Genomic DNA, 12,000 nt, shown 5'->3' on the forward strand with positions numbered 1-12,000 from the left:
CATCCATATGAAGGAGGATATCGTTTCAGACAGTCTAATACATGAAGCCTTTTCTTCTCCCCCTTTGGAGACGTTACATCAATGGTAATTCTTTGTCTGTCTCCTTGGCTGTTAAAGATCCTTTAGGCCGTATTTCACAAGAGAAGGGTAGCTGACTAAAAATATCCCCATCCCTTCACCATGCTGAATGTGGCCCTGAGACACATCCTTTTCACCAGTGATGCTCTCCCAGTGTAAAATACAGGGTGTTGGACATACGTAGGATTGTCTGCATGGCTAGTACACAAAGCTAAAATGATTGCTGCGGAGGCAGGCTCGAGAAACATGCCACGGACGCTGCCTCTGCTGCCGCTTGCTGCTGTCCCCTCACCACCTTGCCCTCCCCACGCCATGGCCAGCCTCTCCCAGATTTCAGGCTGGTTTTAGTACGTGTGCCTTTTCAAGGCAGGAGTTTGGACCCTGCCCATGTGTGTGAAGCTCCCCATGCAGCCACGGAGCCCTTAACAGGGAGAGCTGTGATGTTTCTTGAACGCTCCACGAGAACACAGGCCATGCCAGTGAGGCCTGTGCAAGGGGCCTCAGCACTGAGGGCAGGTGGTGGTGTTCCCCAGCCACTCACAGGCCTAACCGCTCAGAGGACCTGATCACCTCTGGCAGGGTGCCATCCTCCAAACAAACATGAAATAAAGGTCGTTTCAGTCACCACCGAGGAGTTTTATGGCTCGTCTGCCTTTTGGGGTCAAATACTCTACGAGCCGTTGTGAGGCGCCCGGCCTACAGGGGGCGCACTCCCCCGCCCCCGCGGGAGGCGGTGCTTGGCGGGGGCGTGGGCTGGAGGGGGGGCGTGGCCAGCTTGGCGCGATCCGCCCCGCCGGTTGGAGGCTCTTCAGCGGGGAGACGGCGGAGCGCAGTAGCGGCGCCATGGTGAAGATCGCCTTTAACTCTCCCTTCGCTCAGAAGGACGAGCCGAAAAAGGAGGCGGCTGAGGCTCTCGTGGCCGACAAGGTGCAGTGAGCGGGGTCTCTCCGCCACCGGATGGCGGAGGGAGGAACGGGGCCGAGGGACAGGGACGGCGGCGGGGGCGGGGGCGGGGGCGGGGGGGAGGGGGGAACACGACAGGAGGAGGTGGAAGCAGCCGCCATCTTCTCGCAGCGGCTGCGGGCCGGAGGGAGGCAGCCGGCGGCCAGCGAAGCCGCCGGCGCGCCTGGCGGCCGCCTCACATCTCCCTTCGACACTCGGGCAGTCCTCCAGAGTGGGGGCGAGCGCTTTGCGGGCCGCCGTGGTGAGGGGATGGGGGGGGCGTCGCTCCCCTCACAGCCTCTGCCGGGCGGTGAGGGGCTGAGAGGGCCCGAGCGCGTCGCGCTGCGGCAGCGGTTTGCGGTTCCCTCGCCACAGCTGTTTTCCCAGCCCGGCTGCCGCTCGGGAGGTCCCGGGCGGTGCCGAGCTGCGGGCTGGCATGACAGACATACCCGGGACAGCCTCGGGCCCGCACGCAGGGGGCAGGCCCGGCTGTTTATCTCGCAGCTGGGCCGGTGCCAGGGCCCTGCTTCCTGACGGGATTTTAAACGAGGCGGGTCAGCTCTGCACCCTGGCGAGCTCCGGGGTTCGGCTCCGTCCCGGCGTTGTGACCAGCCCGGGAAAGGGCCGTGCTCGCGGTGGCAGCCTGCTTACCCCCTGGAAAGGGCAGATTTTCAGCGGCAAATCTTCCAGGCAGACGAAGTGGGTTAGGGCTCGTCCTCTGCTTGCTGATGCGAGTTGGAGAGCAGCGCTGTGGTGAGGTGTCTGGGCTTCTGGTATGTCTAGCTTAAATTAAGAAACCTGCCATAAAGTGTTTTAAATAGAAACCCAGGCAAGTAATCTGTGGTTGGCTTTTCCTTCCTAATGAGTTGCTGTGTTGCTGACTTGAATTGAGCTTTCCAGATCTGTGGAAACTTTATTTTGAGGATGTCTTGCTTAGCTGCTGACGTTTTTAGTCAGATGAAGAAGATCAGCGTCTAGGTAATAAATCAGTAGCTCTAGAGGAGGAGTATGGTATGGACTGAGTTTATTTGTAATCAGGGAGTAGGGAAAAAAAACCCCACAACCCAAAAAACAAACACCTGTGGACTTTATTACAGGAAAGCAGCTTGCCTTCCACTCTGCAAAGCTTCTGTCTCACCTGAAATAGCCTCCTTTTGAAATGGGAAGGGGTGCCACTTGCCAAGGGGCGTTACTGCTCAGTGGGCTCTTCTGAGCTGTAGGAGCTGTCTGTGTGCACAGTTAATACAGTAGCACTGAATTACTAGATCAAGAGGAGAGTGAGAAAGTAGTGAAACACTGTAGATAAAGGACTAATTTAAATTTTGAAAATGTCATTAGTCTGGCCATTTTCTTGTAGGACAAACTCATCAGCTATTCCTGAGGCAACTTCTTATATGTATTTTTACTGGCCCTGTACAGTGCAAGTTTTGAGCATATTTCTAATATACACTTTCAGCCTTTCTTCTTTTCTCATATCTGCTCTTGTCAGTTTAGAAGCTGTTTTGTTGTACCTGTCACAGTATTCTCTGTGTTTGCGTGTGTGTTCGTGGGTTTTTTTGACAACTCTTTATTCTGACTTCAAGAGCTTGGAGTTGCATGTAAACATCAAGTTCACCATTTCAGTCCAAGACAAACTTGTTCTAGTGTTTGATAATGTCTCCTTTTGCTGGCATAATTGTGCAGAGCAAACAGGCTTAATGGCTAATGTTGGCTGAAACAGCACAATAAAAGTCCCCTAGAATATCTGCACAAAACATTTGAGCTTGCAGAATACTCTCCGTGCAGTTTCTTTGGAGCCGACTGTGTCAACAGTGTCTCTTGAGCTAGCTGCAGATGTTAACACAAGTGATTTTTCTTCTTTTGTCTTACTCCGAGTTTGCTTTGCTTGTTGCTGCAAAGCTTAGAACTGCATTTTCTTTGTGGGTTTTTCATGGCTTTCATTATTTTTGAGCAGAGGCTTTGTAACCTGCTGGAGTCAAGTCTTGGTATTGTGTTCTCTTATCTGCTCTGTCAACTCTTCTCAGTTTCAGGCTGCCTACATTGCTTCTTAATATGATAAATACCTTTGCTTTGTTTGAAATACATGTAGTGCAAGTGTAGCTAGTTACATGTTGACATCCAAGCACTAGGATGTCTGTAGTGCCAAAAACCTGCTGTGGACTGTTGTGTTCAAGTAATGATAGGCTAGAGGAGTGAGTTACTGAAAGGTGTAGGTACAGGTGCTAGAATATGAAGAGAACAGAGTTAGTCTTAATCTTAAAATTCAGTTAATGCTGAAAGATGTTTTTCACATAATGGCATATAAATGTGGCATAATTGTGACTTGAAACTTGGGTTGGGTTGTTTTGGTTTTGCTTTGGGTTTTTTTGACAAATGCTTAACTTGCCCGTCATAACAGCTTATGTCTTGCTGAACCAATGTTTTTCTGTTTGGAGGATGTGAGAGTAGAATGTAGGAGTACTGACTTTTGCAAAATAGCTTGTTTTTTTGTTTCAGTACTTGCATAGCTGATGCATTTGACTTTTACATCGATATTTCTATGCTCAGCAAGATGTATGCGCAGCCTCTGTAATAATGCTGTGGCTTGTTGTGCTCACAGATCTACAGGACTGCAAATAGTGGGACCCAAATAAAGGCCATGCTGTACTAAATCTGGCTACTGACTAGGAACCATACAAAGGAAAAGATCTTTTGCTGTGAAATCCATTTTTTTCTTCCAGACCTGTACAAAGAGCAGGTCTTGAAAGTGACCTGCTAAATACCAGAGTCATGAGTCATTAAAGGGACATACTTGACCCAGTATATAGATTATGGAAACGTTTGGGGTGGGTTGGTTGGTTGGTTTGTTTTTGAAAGACCCCAAACCAGTGTGTGTTTGCCCAAAGTGAATGTCTCCTGATTGTTTAGGATTTGACACTACTTCAGCTGTTCTCCTCTTGGCTTGGCTTGTGGGAGTCTTTCACCTGCAAGTCTAGAAAGGCAGTGAAAGAACTCAAGTGTTAAATTTGCCATTCAGATGCCACCACTAACTGCAATTGGTAGTACACAGCTCATCACCATGTTACGTGATGGTGATAGTAGTTTCCTTCGGATGCAGTCATCTTCTTGTTTGAGAGAACACTGGTGGGGGGGGAAAAACAAGCCACTGAACTCAAGAGATAAGTTTCAGGCTGCTAGAAACAAAACTTCCCTGCGACTTGGGTAGATGAAAGAGTATTTTGAGCCTGCAAGGTAGGATGTGCCACAGACACTTACTTCTATTTGGTGTAATTTGAAGCTGCATTTAAGCTGATGAGTGGTTTTCTTTCATAGTGGACTTTGCTTGTGCATATTACAGTTCCGAAACCTGAATGTTTGACTTGTCAGATGTCTGTTGCCCAGCTAATAGGCGAAGTTGCATCTTAGCTTTTTGTGTTAGTCCATTTTATAAGGAAAAGTACTGATGCCTTAATCCATCTGATAGCAAGAGGAGGGTAGGAAATAGGCTTCTAGGAAGAGGCCTGAAGACACTCTGTACCTTAAAATGACCTTGCTCTGCAAATCTTGCTTTCCATGTACGATATTGCGGCTGCAGCACTGTATCTTTTGTTACAGTTATTTAAATTTCTTGCACCTTTAAATAGTTTTTGGATAAAGGTTTGTCTAGAAAGCATCCTCTGACTAAGAAAATAGCCTTGTTCCATGCTGTTGGAAAACTGATCTTAATATGATGCAGTAGTATTTCATGTAAGTGTTTTCTTACTATATGATGCTTGACTTACAGTTCTCACTGCAAACCTAGAAGAAATAGAAGATGGCAGGTCAAAGTGAAGCAGTAGATAACAGCTTACTTTAAATTCAGAGTGGTTACACTTTCTAAGTTCTCATCCCTCTTTATTTAAAGGATCCAGAAATTGGCACACATGGAGGTGAAAACTCATCTGGAAGATGCCTGTTGACTCTGTTGGGTCTAGCATTCATCTTGGCAGGAGTTGTTGTCGGCGGAGCCTGCATCTACAAGTACTTCATGCCTAAGGTAATAAAGTTCTTTAAGTTCTTCTTTTTTTTTTTTTTTAAGCATCACTGAATAAAAAAAAGTGTAATTATAAGTGGATTACCATTACCATAGAAAACCTTCAATAGTGGGATATGAAGACTGCTATGTCCTTTATAAAAGCTCCAGATCTGATATACCCGTGCTTCGTCATAGCATAAATGTTAGAAATCTGGTTTTAAAGCAACATTTGCTGTAAAAATAACTAGCTTCACTCTTACTTTCAGCATAAGGTGTACCGTGGTGAAATGTGTTACTTTGAAAACGAAAATCGTGACCGTGCAGTAGAACCTTATTTCCTCCCAATTGCTGAAGAAGCTGACATTCGAGAAGATGATAACATAGCCATCATTGATGTGCCCGTTCCGAAGTTCTCAGACAGTGACCCAGCAGCGATTGTGCATGACTTTGATAGGGTGAGTCTGTGTGAGGTGGTAAGAAATAACTAGTTTGTTGCTCACTGGGAAGCTGTGGAGCAGATGGTAATCATAACTGCTCCAGGGTTTTCATTCTTGGGACCTGTAAAGCTTACTGTCAATGCAAGCTTCTCTTTGGGGATGGGTTTAAGTGTGGGAAATCTCACCCTTTTAACTCTGTAATAGTAGACTTGACTTCTGCAAAGGGAGGAGTATTACAAGAATGTTAGAGGAGTTAACTGGGTCGCTTCTTAGAACAGTGCATCTCGGCGCTATGCAACTTTAAATGTTGTTGGCTGTGGGATGTCTGGAAGTGACGCTTACTGTTTGGTCAAGAATCCTATGTAAATGCAAGTGAAGAGTAGGAGAAGTTTGTAAATGTGAGATAAGAAATGTGGAAACAGGATTCGGTCCAAGATTCTGCCAAATGGCGTTGCAGCAAGATGTAGAATTCCAAACAAGTGTAGGCCTTGGATAAACAAATTGAAAAATCATTTCAAATGACTGAAACCTAGAAATTGAAAATGCTGTGTTAGTTGCTTGTAGTTTCTCTAAAGCAAAGATGAGAAGATGGTTTTAATTTGACCTTTTTATTACAATTGCATTGATAGTGTTAATGATTCTCTTTAGTCAGGTGTAAAAGCTCTCGCAGGCTGTTTGTAAAGCAAACCTTGGCAATGCAGATTTAAACGTGGTCCAGACACTAGAACTGCCCTCTGTACATGCTGCCTTTAACAGCAGCCTGGGATGCCACGCAGCCACGTTGTGCTGCCTGTGGTCACAGTATTTGCAGCTTTTATCTGCAGACTTGGCTATAACTTAAAGGATTCGGGCAACTTAAGAACTTCAGTTGATTCTGGCAAAGCGCTGTGCGAGGTCCTTATAAAACAAGTAGATACGTTGATAACTTTTAGTCTCCGCAGTTCTTGCGCTCAGTGGTAATGCTGGTGTGACTGTCTAGAGACTAGTACTTTTTTTTTGAGGAACTTTTACAGGGAGTGATGGCTTATCAGCAGTTTGGTACCTTTTGTTTGCACTGTGCTTAATTGGACCTCTTCATTTATGACAGCATCCTCCCAAATACTTTCTCAGTAATAATACAAACTGCTCATTTGGAATTGTGTTAGAAACCGCTTTTATAGTTGTCTCTGACTTCTGTAGGAGCGTTGTAAATTATAACTATAACCACACCTTGTTGGGAAAAGTGACAATAGCTAAGTTCCTATACTAGACAGTGCTGGAATACACCACTTTGATGCTAGCTATGTGTGATCTCCAGCTTTCTGAGCTTCCTACTTAGTCCTTGTAGAACTGTGTTCCAATAATCAAAGGCCACACTTAATTAATTGAAAACTTGTTTTCAAAATAGCTTTTGACGGCATATCTTGACTTGCAACTGGGTAACTGCTATGTGATTCCACTGAACACATCCATAGTTATGCCGCCAAGAAATTTGATGGATCTCTTCGCAAAACTGGCGGTACGTGGAAATCTTACTGTTTAGTTACACTGATAAGATCACTTTTGATAAGAATGCTGGATGTTGCTCCTGAACCACAGTCTCTTGCTGAGAACAGTCTTCTTGCTATCAAAGTGCATAATCCCCCCGGCTCAGTCGCTGTACTGAAGTGAAGGCCAGCTGTCTGTGTATTATGTTGAGTAGATTCATGCTTAATGCTCTTATTAATACCTAGCTTTATAAAAGCTGGAAGCAACTAGTGAATAAGGTTAAATTTAGCTGTTATAAAGGAATTTGGTAAAGCTCCAAGTACCATTGAAAGCCTAAATCTGAAAGTTACTACTGGAAAGCTTGCTTGCCCCACGAGAGTTCTAATGAAAAGAGCAATGCTGACTTGTTCTTCTGTTTTATTGGCACTGGAGTTACAAGCTCCCTGCAAGCACTTTGACTCTTCAAGTGGCTAAAACTGGTACTTTTCCAAGAAGACTTACCTTAGTGGGTCAAGTTGATAGAGCGTGCTGCTACTTTCAAATTAAATGCAATACTGAGCTATTGTGTGTCGAATGTACTTTTCAAAAAAGTCATTGATTCCTCTACACCTGGTGCTAGAGGCCACCTGATCTAGCTTGGCTTCTTTCATTTTCTTTAGCTTCATGAAGACCAGCTTTAAGCCCTGCCTCTGTTTTTAGGAGTTGGTTGTGAGGGGTAGGAAGTCATTTCAATGGTGCTGTGGTCTTGCGGTGAAGACATCTTTTGTAGGTCACACTGCTTTTTTTCTTGCGTTAGAAATATATTGCTTCAAACATGGAAACAGCATAATATTTTTTTCTCCTTTAACTACAGACTTCCTGCTGCATGCAAATAAACTTGAACAGGTTCTATATATGTTTGCTTCATGTGAGGCCAGCAATGTTAAGGTTAACTGTGCTTTGTTTGGATGTAACTGCAACTGTTTGAAGTAGCCTTTGTCAGTTTTTTAACTTCTCTGGCATGCAGCTGTTCAAGACTAGCATATCTTAGTATTAAAAAGAAGGAAAGTTGAAATCTAGTGCCTACAGCACTTTGCCCAAAGCAAAGAGTAAAATGTAGTGACGTTTGTTCATTGTTAGCAGAATACTGTATTTCAAGGTTTTTTCTCTTTTAGACTGGCTCCTACTTGCCTCAGACCTACCTAGTCCGTGAAGAAATGGTGGTTACAGAGGAGATAGATAATGTGTCTGATTTGGGTATCTTCATTTACCAACTCTGTGTTGGAAAAGAGACATTCAGACTTCAGCGCAGAGACCAGATAACGAGTAAGTTCCTTTCAGTAAAAAAATAAATCTGTTGTTCAAGTAGGGAAAGGGTAAATACTTAAACCTTTGGAGTTTTTGAACTTGGAAGTCTGTGAGTGTTCAACATGAGCTGAGACTACTCGTAGAACATCAGCAGGTGTTCTCACCTACTTTCAAGTATGTATCTGAAGTTTCATTTGAACATGGTGAGAGAGAGTTTCAGTTATGGAACTAGAGGTTACATGCCCAAACCAAATTTGCACTTAGCCTATTTCTGTTCCATCTTTTGGTTGAAGTTCTAAGTTAATTTGGCCCCAAAAGTCGTACAATCCATCTAATAATGTGAGTCTCTGTAGGTGCAGCTTAGTCTGTCACTGTCCTATCTAAAACTGGATTACAGGAGCATCAAGTAAAAGTATTATCTTCTGGTTCGCCTGCTCTGGAAAACTAAATGGAACAACTAGCTCTGGACATCCCAGACTTCTCTAAAAGAGGAAGAATGCTTCATGGGAACTTCTGAGCTCTGTTTCTTTATTGCCTGTCTCCTTGTGCCACCCTCCTGCTGTTCTGTGAAAAGGATTGAATTTGAGGTGTTGGTGGTTTGGCATACTGGGAGGACTCCTGCAGTATAGAAATCTGATGCTGTGAATTTTAGTTCACTGTAGTTCTCAAAGTATTTCATCGTTTGCAGCTCTCACCAAATGCATGGTGAGCTAATCCTTTGTCAGTTACAGCCTTTCAGAATGCAAATATTTGGTTCGTCAGAACTTTCTGCTCTGCTTTTCCTGCCAAGCTCTTAGGCAAGAGTTTCCTCAGCCCAGTTACAGCTTGCAGCATCAGGAGCCACATCTGCTGTTTTCTGGAGACTACATCCTGTTACTGAATTGAAGGCTCTGTATGTGGGAGAATAAAACTGGTCCTGTGTAGCTAACAGTGTAGGGCACACTAAGAAAGAGTAAATGTTGCCTTTATGGGAGGGAGAGGGAGAGGCACGTGTCTCTTAGCTGTTGCAGAGATGCTTTTGTGAACAAGTCTAGATTGCCTGCTGCTGTGACTCGATGGAAGAGTGTCGTCTACAGACAATACTGCAAAGAGTGGTTATGATGTTTCCTTAAATCATCTTGCTATAGCGTGTGACATCTTTGGGGTATAGCAAAAGCCTTCTGCAGCATACTTGCACAGAAGGATTCCAGTAAAGGATTCTGTTCTGTAACTGACCTTATTTGCCCTTGGTGGGGCAGGGGGATGGGAAATCTAGTCAAATGGAAGACTGCTGCTGAGGAGAAAATTGTTCAGGGACAAGGCTTGTCTTGCCTTCCAGGTCAAATTTCTAGCACACCTTTCTTCTAGCATGTACAAGCCATGCACGTGCAAATTAGGCTAAAATAAACACCTGTAACTTCTGTGGAGGAGTCTTCTCTGTTAGCTGATGCTGCGTTGGCTCTCAGAATGTAGAGTTCATGGGACCGTCTGTTAGATCAAACTGACCTTGGGTTCTGCAGCAGTTCCTTGGAGTTGTAACTGAAGGCATGTGAGAAACCAGATGGGTCATGCTGACTGTTCAGTTATATACCCAGTTAGATAGTCATTGGAAACTTCTCAGCTTGTATAGGCATGAAGACTGAGATGAGTTGAATGGCAGCCTGTATTTTAAGTGTTTTTATAAACTAAAGTAGTGCCCTGCTGGGTTGGGTTTAACAGCTGGTGCTTCTAGACTTCAACAGACAGCTTCTCCTACTTACTCTGAACACTCCTCTGCTTAGTAATCAAGCGGTAAATCTTTCGTCTCTAATTGCTGAATATTGAAGTGCTTTAGTTGAGCAGCTTATTTTTGATGGCAGAACAGTATATTCTTGTCTCTTACAAGAAATTCACAGCTGATACAGGTAAACTGCCTGTGTCAGATCCAATGCTGGCATGTCCCGAAATAGAGAAAATGACTGAAATAGTGTTAGGAAAAGTTTAGTAAGATCATCAGCTGAGTGACAAATCCTTACAGGGCTGTCATCAAGGTGAAGACTGCTCTATAGAAACATACTCTGTGTTAATACATGGGGGGTGGGTAGTGCTGCACCTTTTTTTTTTTCCCTTTTTTTTTTTTTCTCTCTGTACTCTTTCTGACTTTTTAAACTCTTTCCCTGTAATTTCAGTCTGCTTTGCTTTTCCTTTTCTTTGTGGTTAGGAAGGGCTATGAGAAACTTTGCCATAAATGATCTATTTAGTGTTGTCTCTTCTGTCACTAAAATGGTGGCAAGAATACTAGAAAAAAGTACTTCCTTGCTCTGTCCCCTCTCTTGTTCCATTCTGAAAATGAGGGAGGCTTTCTGATAGGCAACAAACTGATACCAAGCTCTAGTGGCAGTTCGTGGCTGTGGGAACGCTGGGTACTGAATGATTGTGTCTTGCTGCTGCTGTTCATGGTGATACAAAACCTGTAAATACTTGCTGCTGGGTTCTAGATCCGCCTTACTTAGGCTCTCATCTTCTCTCGTCCCCAGGTCTGCAGAAACGTTCAGTGGAGAACTGTCATTCAATCAGACACTTTGAAAACTCTTTTGTTGTTGAAACAAAGATCTGTCAACAGTGAAAGGTGTTGGATGAGCGGTGACTAGTTCACACCTTCATTGAGAAGTCTGAGCATTAGACATCGACTTCTTAAAATGTGCAGTGATAATCAAAAGCCTTATGCGTTTTCTGTGTATTGCTTGTATTTCAAAAGACAAAGTCACCATTTCAGCTTTCTTTGATCCTTGGTATAACTTTTTAGTTGTCTCATGTAAAACTTAAATTTGAGTAAGGTGTTTTTTCCTAGAAGGTTAATATCAGTTTATCTGTTGAATGTGTTTGATTTAGTGTAATCTGGGAATGGCAGAAAAATATATATAAAAATGTTAACCAATTCCTTGGCTGGAACCAATTCTGTTCACCTTAACTTTCCACAGAATGATTAATATGAATAACCTGTGGTTTGCACATCTAGTATAGTTCTGTAGAATAGCTCTGCACTCCATATCCTGGCTAAAAATCCTTCTGATGAGTATCAGTAAAGGTTTATTTTAACTACCAAGTGTGAAGCATGTAAAATCCAACCTCAGTGATCGTAAACCTTAAACACTACTCTATTTCATTTTGTGCAATTACTGTATTGAATTCGTATGTATATTTGGAACCTTCCCCGAGCTTATGTTTAATTCTTCTACCTTTGTTTGATTTTTGTGGTATTTAGTTGTTAGATTCAGAGAGAGTTGCTCTTAAAGCTTGTCAGTCTTTTTAGTTACGAATTGGTTTATCCTGTAACTTCTATTTCAAGAATATGTTCTGGTATAGCTCACTTGTGAATGTGACTGTAGCTGTAAACTTAAACTACTCTGGCTTATGTAAACTTTTTAGATCAACTTTTTATGAGCAAGTAGCATTACTACTGCAGTCAGAGCGTTGTTCCTTTCTTGAAAGCTGCAGTATAAAGATAATGAAGAGTTAGTGTCCTGCACTTGATGAATTTGAGAGTTTTATTAAGGGAATTTATATTGGCATAAATTCTGCAACCCTATAATAAATGTTTCTCTAAAACTTTGGCATTTGTGTGACTTCATGGCGTTTGGAGGCAGGAGCGCAGTACGCTGGTATATGGCCCACATGGGGAAGCAGTAGTTATGGGCCTGGGGCAGCATGCAGTGCTCTCCCCTCATACCCGTCTTACCTCATCTCTTTTTCAGCTTGTGAAGCCAAATTTCCTCTTCCTGTTGCTGTGGAAATGTTCTGTGGTGCAAAACAAACTTGGGGAACAGAGGGAACAAA

At 43.6% G+C, this 12,000-nt stretch overlaps 1 protein-coding gene across 1 annotated transcript; it reads left to right on the forward strand.

Annotated features, from left to right (window-relative positions):
• Nucleotides 1-860: 860 nt before the first annotated feature.
• ITM2A (integral membrane protein 2A) lies at nucleotides 861-11,777 on the forward strand. The gene is made up of 6 exons (XM_086469788.1): nucleotides 861-1,005; nucleotides 4,904-5,035; nucleotides 5,281-5,469; nucleotides 6,839-6,949; nucleotides 8,073-8,223; nucleotides 10,701-11,777. Exons 1-6 carry the CDS (start codon nucleotides 922-924, stop codon nucleotides 10,787-10,789), a joined length of 756 nt encoding a protein of 251 aa, XP_086325914.1. The 5' UTR covers nucleotides 861-921; the 3' UTR covers nucleotides 10,790-11,777.
• The last annotated feature ends 223 nt before the right edge of the window (nucleotides 11,778-12,000 follow it).

The sequence above is a fragment of the Leptosomus discolor genome, chromosome 9, assembly GCF_034619465.1.
Source record: "Leptosomus discolor isolate bLepDis1 chromosome 9, bLepDis1.hap2, whole genome shotgun sequence".
NCBI classification, from domain to species: Eukaryota; Metazoa; Chordata; class Aves; order Leptosomiformes; family Leptosomidae; genus Leptosomus; species Leptosomus discolor.